The following is a 17,230-nucleotide window of genomic DNA, read 5'->3' as shown; positions in this document are numbered from 1 at the left end:
AAGCTGTCCGATCGCAATTAAAATTCAAAATTTAAAGTTTAACATTTTCATTGCTCTATGAATGCTTATTCAATTTTTTGGAGCATTTCCAAACTGCAAAAAGATGAGAGGTTATTCTGTATTCGTGTCGCGAGCTGCCAGAGAAAAACGTGGATTTTCACAGGATGATTATCACTCTAATATACAAGTAATAACGCAGGAAACTATGTTTGTATTAATGATTCAAATCAAATCAAATGGACAACCGTGTGAGGCATCAATATCTGTCCAAATCTATATTATAAATTATACTTAAATGAATAAGTCCACGAGTCCGAACATTCCCATGTGATATATTTATTTCTAACCTAGTAATCTTTTGTAAAAGATAACAGGACATATATTAACCTATTTCACACAAAAAGTATTTTGAGTAAGAGGATTACAAATATGGGGGAATCCACGTTCTGCTTTCAAAATAATTTATTGTGAAATATTGCCATACATTATAAAATCACGTATAATGATGATATCCACAAATCTGTAGCCACCATGAAAGTAACTTGTTTACATTTAGTTTTAGTTGAAATAACTCTCGTGTTTGTATCTATAACCAATATACACTGTGAATATAATCAAGGTATGTAAAGTATTAATTATTATAATAATTTGCTGAAATGCAAATTATTTCATGATTATGTTCTAATTTAAGTATTATATCTCATGTTGTTTTAAAATAAGGTAACGTATATCAATTCAATTTTCAGGTCAAGTAAGCGTATCAAAAAGGTTTTATAATCTATTTATTACCTTAGTAGGTTTAGGTTTTACACTTTGATCATTTCGATCGGTTATTTGACCCCTGAAAGTAAAACACTATACATGTAGGGAAAACAGATGTCTGTCACTTTCCGTAGTCTGGCAACATTTGTTAAACTCTGATTTGGCGGTGACCTAGCTATAAGTAACTGCGAGTACTCTACAATCTACAAGACCGAACAATTCCTTATGTCCCTGTCATAATTCAGGAGCATGTAATTCCGTGGTGTTGGTTTGTTCCTGTCTGTCTTATTTGTTGTTCGTTTTGTTGCTTTAAGCATAAGGTTTTCTATTTTGAATTGTTTGACATTTTGTTAACCCCATGCTTTTAATAACTTACACTATACGGTATGGATTTTGCTCATGGTTGAAGGCAGTACAGTTCCATATAAAAGGATATATCCTCGTCCTTTGATCACTTGTAGATACATTTTTAGTTAGAAATTGTAAACAAAACTTTCCAATCATTGCATATATCCCTATTTTTATATGTTAGGGACAAGTAAACAAAACTTTCATTAAATTCGACAAAAAAAAGAAGGTTTAGTTGGTATGGTGAATTTAAGATCATTATCCTTCTAATCAATACAACTCAATTGTGTAGCTTAGTTATTTGTACTCGTTAGAGTAGCTAGTTTCATATTTAAAATCGACAAATTCTTTAACATTTCAAAAAGCTATTGTGAAGTTTTGGGGATGCTTATATGGGAAAAGTCTCACAAAAAAAATACAAAAGCATCATGAAAAGAGAGGCTATCTTAGTCTTAAAGACAAACAAATAATAATCTGCTACAGGTAAAGGTAAATCATTAATTTATTGTGACATTGCAATATGTTTAAGAAATCCTTACTTGTCTACGTATTTTTACATGACTCTTTCAAAATCATGTTTAGATTTGAGTTTTCCTGGTGAAGATCAATCCAGAAAAGCGCTTCGGACGCACGAAAGTTATAAAGTGCTATTTGATTTGTTTGAATTGTTTACACTTGTACAAGACACATGTACATCCCTTAGCACCGGAGGGTCGACTGGGGGTACACACACGTATGTAATATATTCACCTGAACTTCATTCGGAAGTAACACCCATGGTAACGAGGGGCGTCCGTTTTGCTGTCCTGGATGTGTAAATACGTAGCTTCGTCCAGTTGAATGAAAACGTTATATTTGGTGCATCATGTAGAAAAAGTTCCATGTAAAAGAACACTTGCAACGATTCTGATGGGTTCGTAGGTGGTGACATTTCGCAAGGCAATATAACCCAATTTTCCTGATATCTATTGATATATTACGAATTTCACGTATAAAATATGCGTGAAATATTTGCAAAGAAACGTTAAGAAAAAAGCATTCAACTTGTAAATTCAATCTCGTGTGTGTGTGTGTGTGTGTGTGTGTGTGTGTGTGTGTGTGTGCGTGTTTGTGTGTGTTTAAATTGTACACATGTCATAAAATCAACAATAACAATAATGTTGGCCCAATATCATCGATCTCTTTTCAATATGGAATGACTCACACAATCCTTAACGTCAGGTAAATATGTTTTATTTTTTTCCACTGTTGCATGCTGTACTTGAGTAAAGGAAAATGCAAATCAAATGGTAGAAATTGCAGACCACAAATCGGCAATGTTCCGAGAGCTTTCAAGTATTTTCATACAAATCCATATAGGCTTTTTTTAAAGACAAATTACAGAGTTGACAACATTGCGTTTTTAATCAGGTAATTTAAAAATTCAACCAAAACAGACTTAATTTCCACTTAACTGCTGATTTCTAATGTTTGCTATATTTACAGTCGGGATCAGTTTTAACTACACTTCGGTCAAAATTAATCTGTCAACTAGAACTGTTTTATAGCAGAAATCAAAATCAGTTCTAGGATAGAACTGTCAGAACCAGTACTACGATAGAACTGTCAGAACCAGTACTAGGATAGAACTGTCAGAACCAGTTCTGAGATATAACTATCAGAATCAGTTATAGGATATAATTATCAAAACATGTACTAGGATAAAACTGTCAGAATCAGTACGAAGATAGAACCATCCGAATCAGTTCCATGGCAACACAAAAACGATCAGAAGAGAAAACTAAACACTGAGCAACAAATACCCCATCGGTGGTGGTCTCATGTACTCTGGAATGGTAGCAGATCCTGCTCCACATGTGGCACCCGTCTTGTTACTCATATGAATACGCTGAAAGTTATTTCAAGTGATAAAGCATCACGCAATAACGGATCGGTAATTGACTCTTATCTGAACCTAGGACATCTCAAAATTAACAAACCATCGGTCATGTAAAATTGTTTAACCGAAAAGCCTGACCGAATGTGAAATGTGAAAATGGAATTAAACAAAATAACAATTATAAATGATGAATCGTGAACAGCTACAATGATAAAATTAATTATAATCAAAAACATTTTGTTTGTAACAATAGGTGTAAAATTTGAAAAAAAGAAAGAAAGAAAGAAAATAAAATCACATAGAAAAACTGTCGTCTGTAGGACCATGGTAAATTAAAAAATAATTATTATTATTTTCACCAAAATTTTTTTTCCTACAATGGAAGTATTACGTCAATATAACGTTTATACTTCCATGGTAGCACTAAATTAAAATTGCCGATAATAATTAATAATAATTATTATATTAATTTATTGTTATGGTATTAAGTTCATGTTAAGTCCAATTCATTTAAAATGAAAAACATTTCATTTTCTCCATGTTTAGAAGAAAATGTCAAAGCTTTGTTTTTCAACCTTACATAAAGTTACTATTTTACCATGACAGGAAAGGAATGAAGCCTTTTATAGCTTTCCATAAAGTAAAGGTTTTGTCATTGTTGAAGGCCGTGCAATGTCCTAAAATTGGTTGCATCCTCGTCTTTTGGTCTCCGGTGGATAGTTGCCTAACAGGCAATCAAACTACATCTCCTTATTGTAATATGTGTACATGACTCTACCACAGCAATGTGATGGTGTCTATAGTTCACTCGATACAGTTAAATTATCAATTTTATAAGCGAGGTTTTTTACCAAACATTTTTTAAATTGAAAATTGAACTATTGAGATTGGATTTCTACTGTTGACAACTGAGTGAAATGGTAAAATCTGTTTCTTTATAAGAATTTTATGCACAATGCCGAATGACAATGCTCATAAAATTTTTGCAAGACACAACATAAAGTGGTGAGCTAATTTGCCCTCTTTTTGTCTCATCACAGTGTCAAACTCAGAAAGTTGTTAAATTCCACTGAGATTCGAAGAGTCAAAATGAATTGTATTTATCAAAATCAATTTTAGATACTTTCATATAATCAAGATATATTTAGAGCTACATATTGCTGTTGAAGACAATGATGCAAATTTAACGTGATGTTGTGTATCAAAGAACATCATTATCTGAAACTAATTAATTTGTATCTGAAAGACACAAAATACACGATGCATAATCTAAAAGACACGTAGTTTGTCAACAAAAGGTAATCAGTAATAGACTAGGTTACTTACCAAAGTGTCAAACTGAAAGTCAACCCAGTTTAAACAATTGTGCATTTATAATTATTTTTGCTTTTGTTACGTGTGTCTAGGTTGCTGTCTACATAATGTATGCCACACATTTCTATATATTTATAGAAATTGCAAAAAATAAAAGTTTCAGATGAGAAGTTCAAAAGTTCTTTTCGAAGAGATTACGTAAAGTTATTTTGTTTCAGATTGTATAAATTGTTCGGATGGATGCAATAACCAGACTGGCTATTGTAACGGAAGTTGCCTGTATGGATACTATGGATCCGAATGTAATTCGACATGTCCAAACAACTGCTATATAAGATGTTATAGAAATACAGGCGAATGTACATATTGTAAGAGATCCTATTATGGTACAAACTGTACAGAGACTTGCCCAGAAAGATGTTACAACAATTATTGTAACCAAAGTGGATTTTGTACATTTTGCAAGAAACCTTTCTATGGAGATCATTGTGAAATGAATTGTCCTTCAAACTGCCGCGAGGGTAATGGCTGTGACCAACATACCGGTGAATGTACTTATGGCTGTAATGATGGGTTTTGGGGGAAGTCATGTGAGAACAATTGCAATGACAGGTGCGAGTCGTCTTGTAAACAAACACATGGTATTTGTCAAATATGTAAACCTGGTTACGGTGGTTACAACTGTCAGTTGAACTGCATATCACACTGTGACTCGTGTACCGAGAATGATACTTGTTTTGAATGTTCGAAAGGCTGGTTCGGAGACAAGTGTGACCTTAAATGCCCAGTTAATTGTCGAAATTCGAAGTGTTTTAAATTTGACGGTTCTTGTACCTGTTCACAAGGCTGGTATGGTAAAGATTGTCATCAAAGATGTATTGGAAACTGTGATTCATGCATCGATAATAGCACTTGTAATGTATGTTCAGCGGGATATTATGGTCGATACTGCGAAAGTTTTTGTCCTACTAATTGTACAGAATGCACAAGGGACGGTGAAAAATGCACCGGATGCAATTCATCGAATACATTTGGTGACCAATGTACATGCAACGTGGACCAATGCTCAAAACATGAATCAGTGTTGCACTGTGTCGAATGTAAAAATGCTGGTTGGTATCCGAAAATAGGTGGCTGTTGTAGATGTAGTGACAATTGTAAGGGCGGACATTTTAAATGTGATAATACTACTGGCGTTTGTTTAGACGGATGTGAGTCAGGATATTACGGGAAGCACTGTGTAGATAAATGCAGTAGTCATTGTATTGGGAATGACACTGTCTGTAATTCCACAACCGGTATATGTCCATATGGATGTGAACCTGATTGGTATTATTCCACATGCAAATACGGATGTTCACTTCTGACGCCACACTGTGCAAAATGTACACAGTTTAAAAGTAAGCGTAATTTTGAATATGCCAGTTGCGATGCCTGCGATGATGGGTTTTACAAACCCGTACTTGGGGGGTTTTGCGCACCTTGTGAAAATTGTTTAAATGACAAATGTAATGGTAGTACAGGAAATTGTCTTGAAGGTTGTAAGCAGGGATGGTATTTAAATCCTTATAGGTTCGGAAAATATTGCCTAGAATGTGGAACTGGCTGCAGTGAAGGTTTATGTGACCCAACCAACGGAACATGTATACATGGATGCAAAGATGGTCTGAGAGGTGACACATGTTTTTTTTCCTGTAGCGACGGTTGTTTTAACGCAACTTGTGATCAGTTTTCTGGTGATTGCTTTAAATGTAAACCGGGACTTTATGGTAATAAATGCTATTACGGTTGCGGTAACTGTCTTGGAGGAACATGTAATGAAACTACTGGTATTTGTGAAGGTATATAGATTTAAATCCATATGTGATTAGTTGAACTATCAGGGATTATTATGGTTTTTATAAAGACATTTCAGAATATACAGTTAGGTTAATTCAAATAAAAGTTAACAGAAATAACATAACCGGTAGTAAATCTACATTATCCCATCCCTTTTGTTTTACATCTATATACTGTAGAAACATTAATATTCTGGGTTTTTTTTTATTTTCGTAGTTTTGTCTCTAAATTGTTTTTCATCGCGATTAATTTTTGTTGTTTAAAGTATGTGAAATTAATATTAAAAAATTTCGATGCGGTTTTATTTGATGGATATGTCCATCCACGACATGAAGGAAATTTAATCCGGACAAAAATGTCTGCTTTTACAGTATCTGTCATACAATATCCCACAGAACAGCAGAATTAAAGAGTCACATCGAGTCTCTCATTTGTCCAGGTGGTTATACAAATGATCTAATAATAAAAAATCAAAATATAATTTACAAATACCAATTATTTTACTTTTAAAATATTTAAAGTAACAACAATTAATCTTACTCCTATAAACAAATCAAGGGTTACAATATTAATATGTCAACACATGAAAATAGAAAAATATATCATACCAAATAATTACACAAATAGAACAATATTCTGTATTTCACATGACATGTTATTATAATAATTTTAGAATTATATCAATTTACATGTTTTCTGTTTAGATGGTTGCAAGGATGGTTTCTTTGGTCTAAAATGCTCTAAATCGTGTAGCCAGTGCATGGGTTTAAAGTGCGATAGACAAGGTGTTTGTTTGTCAGGTTGTTTTCCTGGTAAATTTGGAAGTTTCTGCAATGAAACCTGTGCAGATAAATGTTTGATTTGCCATCCAGTGACTGGCCAATGCCTTCATGTATCACCTTCATGTAATAGTACTAACTGTACCATGAATTTCACGAATTCCGTGTGTCCGCCTGGAAAATTCGGTTTTTATTGTAACCATACGTGCAGCATAAAATGCTCAAATAGATCATTTAATGGTTATATATGTGAAAAGTACAGTGGTTCATGTATAGAAACTTGCGCTACGGGTCAGTTTGGACTATTTTGTAATGCGTCATGTGGGAAATGTGCTTCCGCAGATAACACATTGACGTCATGTAATCCAGTAAACGGAAGCTGTGTGAACTGTTTAAAGGGTAATTATGGCAAACAATGTTTTCAAAAGTGCAATGAATCGTGCTTTGACAGAGACTGTAATGTTGACGGTGTGTGTTCACACGGATGTGAATCGGGATGGGAAGGTACATTCTGTGAAGGTAAATAGGCTGTTTTTGTATACTGAAATATAGTTTCAATTCTTATGTGGGGAAAACCATAGTACATGTTTATGTATGGTTTTGATAAAAAAAAAAAAAGTTAAAAAAAGGAAAGTCTATTGCAGGCGGAGAAAAATAACCTATAATACTAACATTGGTTCCATCTACGTCATTTGGTCTCTGGTTAATAGTTGTATCTGTTCTGGAAGTCTTTATTATCAGCAAACTTTTACATACAGTAAAATTGGTACCGTTATTGTTATTGGCTCATCGACAATCATACGACATCTGGTTTTTATAGCTTTCAGATAGTCTAAATCATCATATGGAAAAGTATGTTATTTTTTGTTGATATTGAATTGCTGATGAGTTTTTTTATTCACAGTTTCTGTCAAGATAGGAGATACACACGTTAAAATGAGTCAAAATATCGTTTTTAAGGGCCAAACATACCACAAGAAGTCGATGAATAGTTTCTGTCATGTTTTGTAAATCTTCAAATGCCATTTATATATTTACTGATTTATGTTTATTTATTTATTATATTTTTCCAGATAATAACAAGAAAAACTATAGTTCGTTACAAACATTCCATTAAAACAATAACTCCAGTAGGATGTTAAATTATGGTTTCATTTGGATAAGCACTTTTGTAAATTTTATATTGCATTTAAAAATAAACGGAGAATGTTTCAATGGGGCATAATTATTCCAAAGATTACCAATGCTGCGCATATACATTTGTAAAGGTCATTATTTGTTGGGGTTGGTTATTGTTTTTGTTTTTTGGCATTAATTGATTTATTTTTACCTTTTGTTATTTTAGTGAAAAAGCCCGCTAAGCAGAAAAGATTTTCCAGTGGTTCAGTGGCAGGATTATCTATTGGATGCGTAGTTGCTCTGATTTTGACAGTTAGTTTGGCATATTACATCTATCGACGCAGGTACATTTTGAAATGATGGATATACATTACCAGAACTAAAAATTTAAATCCATTGGAAAAATTCTGAAAATTGTTTTGAATAAGCATATTTTCAACTAGAATAAAGAGTTTTGTTTTATTGTAAATATCTAATATAATTTTTTTGAATAGATGTAAAAAAAGTAACCGTGAAATCATTGAATTTTTAAACATTTGTTTTGACTCTTGTATTGATAATTGCATACATGTCTTTTTCTCCCAAAACTGTTCAAGAGGTACCTAAGATGCTTTTAGTAGTGATGCTATTTCATGATATTTTCTTACAATTTTATAGTTTTTTGTTAAATTACGGTACCGGTAAACATCGTTAATGGAAACATGGTAACGTTTCTGTTTGTACCGTTTTTGTTTAGTGAAACATTCTTAGTTTCTCATTTTAAATCTCTGTTTATAAAAGGCATTTTTTCACGTCTGAACATAAAGCTCACATTGGTAACAAAAAATTTGCCACTAGTGGAGCAGGATTTTACTTCCCGTCCCGAGCAACTAAGAATACCCCCAGTTGTTTTGAGGGCTCGTGTATTTCATTCTTTTGTTTTGTCTAGTATGTAGTGTTTTGTATACATCTGTGTCGTTACGTCGTCTTTCGTTTTTTGCCATGTTTTATGTGAGTCCCCTTGGTATCATCCTCATCTTATTTTTACATGAATTTCATAAAATCGAAATCAAAACAAGTCGACCTCGGGTGTTGTAATTAAAACTGTTATTCTCGTCCATGTTCACACAATACGGAATTCATAAATAAGGGTATATATGCCCTTGACATAATAACTGTTTCAACAGACTTGACGAAGAATGAGTGCAATCGACATGACATACGTTTTGCGGTCAAAAATAGTAATTGGTTGACCGATACGAAGTATCTGTGTCTCAACTCACCAGCAACATGTTTTTTGCGGTGTTAGATTTTTATATACAAGAAAAGTTGTAAATCTAAAATATTGTAACAAAAACCTGTTTTTGACATTTTTATTTAGTATGGGTTAAAAATACTGATATTGTTTTATCTACGTTTGCTGTTATAAATGTGACATCGTATATATGTACTTATTTTAAGGATTTATCTCAGTCGTGCATAGCGCTGATTCTATGTCCGCGTTAGGCCTTACTTTGGTCCTTTTGGGGTTTTATCAGTTCTTCGACGTTGGAATAAGTTTTTTAATTTTCAAACACTTTTGATTCGAAAATCACTAAACAGACATTAATTGTTGAAATGAACATCTGGTATAGTAAAATTGGTACCTGTATGCTTTTAAACGTAACATGATGGCATTACCGATAGCTCGATTTCAGCGTAAAAGGTACTTTTTTCGAATTTAGGAACTAAAGGCTCACAGGATCCCGAATCCCTCATTTGATATTATATGCAATATTAAGCACTACTTGTACTTGTACTTTTCTCTCTGTTTCCACAAACTATTTGCTAATTTATACATTAGATACATGTATCATTATGATCTATCAAATGTCCGAAAAAGTATTATTAATGAATATAAAAATAAGGAGATGTGGTATAATTGCCAATGAAACAACTATTCACCAGAGTTTAACTGACGTGGATGTACGTCCATATAATAAAAAAAAAACATGCATGTGCGTATTGTATCAGTAAAGACATATGATTGTAACACATCTCTTATAACTGAAAATAAACAGTTTGTAGTCATAAACGATGATGTGCTTGCGATAGCCATTGGTATAAAACGTTTGACACATTTGTGTTAATATCTTTGATGGGTTTTTATATACCTTTTCATAAGTAATGAGAACAATCCCTTCATTAAACAACTACAATACTGAACAGTAAAATAACAACATGCAAGCAAATACAGATCATAAAGGTGTTTCATGAATACATGCATAATGTTTTCATTTTGCTTTATTCAATCTTTACTGGTAACGATGAAATACTTATTTAGTTCATACATTGTGGTAGAAATTTAATTTTACAATATGTTCAAAAAAAGATAGGCGAAAGATACCAGAGGGACATTCAAACTCAATTTCTAGATGTAAGTCAAGATATGAGGCAGACTTAACTGTATCTGCTGTATCCTTGATCTTAAGTTCCATGGGATAGATGCGTTCAACATAGACACTAAATTTTGAATTATTTAGTGAGAGAATATCATCCATATAGCGGATAGTAAAGTTAAAGGATACTGCTAACTTCTTTTCTTTTTTCCAAAGAAGTTCCTGTAAGAAGTCAGCCTCATAGGAATAAAGGAACAAGTCGGCAAGAAGAGAGGCACAATTTGTTCCCTGGCAATGCCGATTGTTTGTTGAAAAACACGTCCTCCAAACGTAACAAAGAGTATCGATCGGTAGTACCGAGTATCTAATTCAAAAATGATACTAGACTAATAGTTTTCTGTTTGGTCAGTTTTCCTTTTTCACTGAATTTATTTTCTTCTGAACATTCCTAAGAGATTTAAATAAAGGCAACAGTAGTAAACCGCTGTTCAATAGTCATAATTCGATTAAGCAAAACAAATCCGTGTAACAAGCTAAAACCGAGGGAAGCACATCAACTATAAGAGGAAAACAACGGAACAACAGAAACACTGAACTACAACAAAAGCAAACTCCAACATACATAGAAACAGCATACTCCAACATACATAGAAATGGACTGTCTGATAACAGCTGCCATATTCCTGACTTGGTACAGGACATTTTAAGAATAAATGGTGGGTTGCACCTGGTTTTATGGCTAGCCAAACCTCCCGCTTATATGGCAAAGTAATGATTTATTATTCATAGCAAAAACAAATATTCCATAACGGTCAACCAACTCGTGATGGCGTCCGTAAAATGTTCGAAGAGATGACTCCACCTTCACTATGTGGAAATCTTGGTTCAATAGCTTCCTTGTGAGCAGCAACCCTCTGTTAAGGAAATCATGATAGGAAATGGAAGCACTTGAATATCGTATCAACTTGGCGATAAAATACGTTTGGTATGTTAGTGTTAAATTAACGTTAAAAATGCTTTTGATATCTTCAGTTTCGAAATTCTATCGAAGGCTCAATATATATCTTTTGAAGAAGTGGGTTACACACGTCAAATGCTTTCCTAGGCGAACATACAATTTTGTATACCCTTCCGGAACACCTCCGGTTTTCGGTGGGTCGATGTAGCTCGGTCTTTAGTTTATTTTTATGTTGTGTTTTGCAGACTACTGTTTGTCTTTTGGTGGTTTCTCGTTTATATCATGGCATTCTCAGTTTGTTTTCAACTTACGATTTTGACTATCCATTTGGTATCTTACCATCTGAGAAAATAAGTTCATCTACATAACCGTTAGTTACAAATACTCTCCCCTGAAATAATAGAAAAGATAAAGTTTCTTGATAACAAATTCGTCACATATTGCTGATCCTCAGTGAAAGGTTGAACGCATCAGCGACTTTTAGTTATTACATTTTTGGAAATGGGATAATTTACGAAAGGTGTTAATCGATTTATTGATTAGACTATTGTTTACTTATTTGAAATGTCTTATTCATTTTGGTACATGTGCGAGTATATAATTTCTGGGACTATTTATAGTTTAAAGGTTTAACGTCCATTAGAAAAGAACCAGTGCTGTTCCTATTTTGTATAAAATATTTTTTCGAGAAAGTTCTCGTGTATTTCTCGTTTAAGCAAACGAGTATTCGATTAGTAATCTTCAATGAGTTGTTCTGTATTTTGAATGAATGATGGTATATCCCATATCATGAATAATAAAGTTGCACTTGTTAAAGAGAAAAAACTCTAGCATAACCTAATTGTTTGACATGGTCCAGCATTTCTGTGAATAACAGTTGTTGGAAAATATTAAAACAACACGTTATAAATTGCATGCGCCCGAAGCGCTTTTCTGGATTTACCTTCATCAGGAACGCTCAAAGCCGAATTTTTGAAAGCCAGGATTGATAAGAATCGAAAAAGTTGAAGAACTATATTACCAAAAAGGTCTACAAAATAGCCAAAACCATCTAAAGTCAACTTTGCCTAAGTTGAAACCTTAGTTTCTTTATAATTTCAAATTTTATAAATGGATAGTTTTAGAAAAGATTGTTATTAATCATGTCGGTACTGAGGTTGTGGGGTATTAATAAGTATGAAGCAACCAAACTGCAAAAACAACAAAAAGACATCTTGATGGCAACTATAGAATATATCAAGCTTTAAATCGTGCAAACACTATAAAAATGTTCCACAATCTACCGCGTTTGCAATTCTGATCCAATTTTAGGCAATTGAAATTTAGGCATATATTTAGAAATACGGCATAATATAATAACATCAAAGTACAAACATGTAGCTTTCAGATTGTGAATTTTAGTAAAGATTAGAAGACTTGTATAAAATGTCTCTTATATAATATAATTGCAGTGGAAATTGTTCTTGTGACAGGAGAGCGAGAGATAGTTCAGCATTTCCTCAAGAATAACGATTCACGTAGTCTATAAGAAAATAAAGTTATGTTTTATTAAGGTCATAAATTGTTAGACTCGACTTTGTTTGACCTATAGTAATTGCCTTTGTAGTGATCAATTTATACGGGTGTCGCATGTGGAACAAGTGGAGCAGGATCTGCATACCCTTCCGGAGCACCTGAGATCACCCCCCAGTTTTTGGCGGGGTTCGTGTTGCTCAGTCTATAATTTTCTATGTTGTGTTTTGTGTACTGTTGTTTGTCTGTTGGTCTTTCTCTTTTTTAGCCATGGCGTTGTCAGTTTATTTTCGACTTATGAGTTTGAATGTCCCTTTGGTATCTTTCGCCTCTCTTCTATAATGTTGTTATAGAGAGAGAGTTTTAAATATGTCCTTTCACTAACCTTTACGTCTGAATAAAAAAAAAACTCGCGGTGTTTTCTGTATATTTTGTCCATATGGCAGTTGTAATCACTAAATAAAACAAACCTTTATCGATTCGAAGCTTATATTCATGTCATGTTAACACTCGTGTAGACAAAAGACAGTGTTACTTAACAACAAAATATTGGAAATCAAAATCATTTAATATGACCTTGAACAAAATTGAATTCCAAACTTATGTGTCAAATCTGCGTTACTAAAGCCATTTGTGCCTTGTGTAGAAAGACTTAATTTTTTAATTGATAACAATATCTGATAAACATGCAACTTATGCTTTTCAACTTCGTACTATATTTTGCCTTTTAATTTGTTTTCATTCGAGCGTCACTTAAGTGTGTTTTGTAGACGACACGCGCGTCGGGGGTACGAAATTATAGGCCGAGTATTCTTGATGAGTTTTGTTACCATACATGTAACAATTGATGTTTATATTACCACTGGTCATGAGTGCTAACTACGGGACTGGTGATACCCCCTGGAACAATACGCCCATAGACAATGAAATCGACCTAATGATAGTAAAAACTCTAATAAGATACCATGGCTTATAGTTTAGTACACTATGCTAAATAGCATTGAAAACCTAAATTGCATACAAATTTGTCAAACATGGCTTAGTGACTTAAATGTCTGATAAACATTAAAATTTGACCTTATCAAAGATATATCATCGCAGCTGATAACTTGGCGGGTGATTTATAAGTTATCGTTTGTTCCAAAATACCTCTGTTTTTTTCTGATGAAATTTAACACTCAAAGTTGCAATACTAATAGCTGATTTTGAATTCAGTAAAGCCTTTAAACCTTAGTTTAAGAATAATTGCATTAAACATGTGTTAAAGAATAATTGCATTAAACATGTGTTAAAGTAACTTAAAATTCGCCATTATGTGTCATTTAAAGCATGACATGACTGAAGAAAGGCTACAGTATATGCGTACATTCATGCCGCTAAATAGTTTCATTCCCGCGAGAAGTCATTCATTGAACTTTTAAGAAGCAAAATCAATAACCTGATGGTTTCGTAGTTTCACATTCTGAACGTTTAGGAAAATGTGTGGAAACAGCTCATTTACTAATGGATGAATTTTATGTTGTTTTTCCGTATGTGTGTTTACTGATTAAGTATACTTATCAGTGGGCGATAAAAGTAAAAGGTTTGACACAAAATGAATATAACAATAATTTAGGTACAAATGTACGTAATATCGATATGTATAATATATTTTACTTATTCGGGGTTTTCGCAGTCTTACAGGGTAACTAATTTGAATTTATTTTGATTTATGCAATAAACTTATTTGATCGGTAATGCAAGACAAATCTTTGTTATGCTACTTTTTATGGTAGATACATCATGTACATCACCGTTTATGTTTTTACGCAGTAAAGTGCGGTCGTTCAGTTTTGCAATACTTTACATCAATTTCACAACATTTTTTTTAAGGTGAAGAAATATGTGGAGGAGTTCTGCTTTCTTAAATATGAAATATGAATTTTATGTGATTGTATCACCTTTTTATTATTACAATGTACGTGTGTTACGAACTGTCTATCAACGTTATCGCTAACTGATCAATACACGTAAACAGTACACAGACACTCCTTTTAAACGTTCATCTTCAACTCGGTACGCACACACCTTCTATAATACATAACTTTTATCTTCAAAGGATAAACACTTTTTTTAATAACACCAAATAATAAATAATCTGTACTGTACAACTTTTTATTTTTATTTTTTTTTTTTTTTTGCAATTAGCAGTAGTTATTTCTAATGGAATCGTAAAATTTAAAGTTGCTTCAGATATCTTAAAGTAACAAATTACAGCTGTTGAAATATGGTAGCAAATCAGCCTGTATGGGCCGTGTGCTATTCGATCTTGTCTTTTTTATTGAAAGAGTTGGGCGAGGGGCATTGGGGGGGGGGGGGGGGTGTGACTGTCCAGTATGTTTGGCTATCCTTGTTATCTCTTTTATGTTTCCACAGTGGAAAAGATAATTTATGTTATTCTAATCGAGACAACTGGCAAGTTGTGAAACACATTTACCTCGATTTTTTCCCAATACGACCAAATCGATTGATTGTATTTTGCTAAATTTCACTTGGAATTAGTTCATGCATATTCAGGACTAGAAGATAAAACGCTATCAAATTGTAATTATTAGTTTTAATTTAAAAGTTACATGAATCATAACATATGACTGCTAACTAATTAAACGCTTTTGGTAGCATTTCCAAATTGCCAAAAAGATGACAGGTTATAATTATAAGCATGAAGTTGTTAGTAAATTATTTTTTTACTTCCGTTCGCCTGCCAAGTAGCCTTTAAAGCAAAAACAAATCCTACAAGTTTCACAACGTCACCATACGATTATTGATAAATTGAAGGTCACTTTGTTTAAAGCTTATTGTTTCCTGGTAGTAACCAGATAAAACAGCATCATCAGCATTCTAATAAGAAACTAATGCCAGAAGCTATGAATGAATGAATAATTTAAAAGGGCAAAATTTCGACACTATCTTAATCTCTATGTGTACTTGGATGAATAAAGTGCACAAGTCCGAACATTCTTATATGATTAATTTCTAGCCTAGTTATCTTTAGGTTTGTGGTATATAATAATTCTATTGACTAACCTATTTCACACAAAAAAAATATTTTGAATAAAAAGATTACAGAATTGGGGAATCCATGTTCTGCTTTTAACGTAATTTTAAGGTATTTCCACTACGTCCGGAAAGACCTTATTGTTTTTTATTATTATTATTATTGTGACATATTGGCGTAGATTATAAAATCACGTGCAGTAATAATATCTCCACTCATCTGTAGCCACCATGAAAGTAACATGTTTACAAGTATTTTTAATTGGATTAACGGCCGTATTTGTATCTATAACGTACATACACTGTGAAAATAATCAAGGTATGTATAATATCATTTATAATGATTATTACAGTAAATGCAATTTACTGGATTTTCACGATAGCGGATAGTAATTTTAAATATTTATTTATATCTCAATCTGTGTATTATTATATTAGGTAAAGTATAATATAATCATTTCAAGGTTAAGGTAAAGTAAGCGTATCACAAAGGTTGACTCACCTATTTATTACTTTATTACCCGTAGACGGTTTATACACAGTGATTATTCCGGGCTGTTGAAAAAGTTTAGAGAAAATGATTCATTCTTAACAAAAAAGACGAAGGATTGATATGAATCGTTATTTGACATTTGTATAAATAAATAAAACAACTGGTTCTTTTAAAAAAGAAAAGCAATCGTGAATCCTAGAACGCCACGAATGAAATTGACCTTTTAGGTAATACAGTTGATTTACAACATATTTGTATAAGAAAATTGATCTGATATCAGGCAGTAATCTAACATTTCATAAAATAGGATGATACATAGAAGTGGTTAATGTTTCTAAGTAAAATGTATAGGTTTACTTCTTATAGAAAAGAGGCGAAAGATACCAGAGGGACATTCAAACTCATAAGTCGAAAAATAAAAGGAAAACGCCATGATTAAAAAAGAAAAGTACCAACAGATAAACAATAGTACACAAAACACAACATAGAAAACCAAAGACTGAGCAACACGAACCCCACCAAAAACAAGGGGGTGATCTCAGGTGCTCCAGAAGGATAAGCAGATCCTGCTCCACATGTTGCTCATGTTAGTACAAACCCGGTAATAAGTCTAATTGGGTAGGTCACAGTCGGGAAAAGGGGACGATATGTAGTTACGACATTAGGAACATATCCGCTATCATCTGTGAAACGGATATTTCATAACGGTCAACCAACTCGTGATGGCGTCCGTAAAATTTACGAAGGGATGACTTCAACTTCACCACTTGGAACTCTTGGTTTAATAGCTTCCTTATAAACTTTCTTAATAAAAACAATCTTAAAATGCAAAGG

The 17,230-nt window shown here is 33.0% G+C and overlaps 1 protein-coding gene across 1 annotated transcript; it reads left to right on the top strand.

Annotated features, from left to right (window-relative positions):
* Positions 1-4,078: 4,078 nt before the first annotated feature.
* Positions 4,079-8,038, top strand: LOC127725961 (scavenger receptor class F member 2-like). The gene is made up of 5 exons (XM_052233264.1): positions 4,079-4,085; positions 4,522-4,627; positions 4,775-4,944; positions 5,434-5,709; positions 7,995-8,038. The coding sequence occupies exons 1-5, from the start codon at positions 4,079-4,081 to the stop codon at positions 8,036-8,038; spliced, it is 603 nt and encodes a 200-aa protein (XP_052089224.1).
* Positions 8,039-17,230: the final 9,192 nt, after the last annotated feature.

Source organism: Mytilus californianus, unplaced genomic scaffold, assembly GCF_021869535.1.
Source record: "Mytilus californianus isolate M0D057914Y unplaced genomic scaffold, xbMytCali1.0.p SCAF_15, whole genome shotgun sequence".
NCBI lineage: Eukaryota > Metazoa > Mollusca > Bivalvia > Mytilida > Mytilidae > Mytilus > Mytilus californianus.
The sequence above is the reverse complement of the archived record's forward strand: the minus strand, read 5'-3'. Positions and strand labels throughout refer to the sequence as shown.

Excerpts from the sequence above, each read along its gene's own strand:
- LOC127725961 (XM_052233264.1), top strand. Across the intron at positions 4,628-4,774 it reads AATTCGACATGTCCAAACAA|TTTCTATGGAGATCATTGTG; the intron begins CTGCTATATAAG and ends TTGCAAGAAACC. Across the intron at positions 4,945-5,433 it reads GTCTTGTAAACAAACACATG|GTGGCTGTTGTAGATGTAGT; the intron begins GTATTTGTCAAA and ends ATCCGAAAATAG.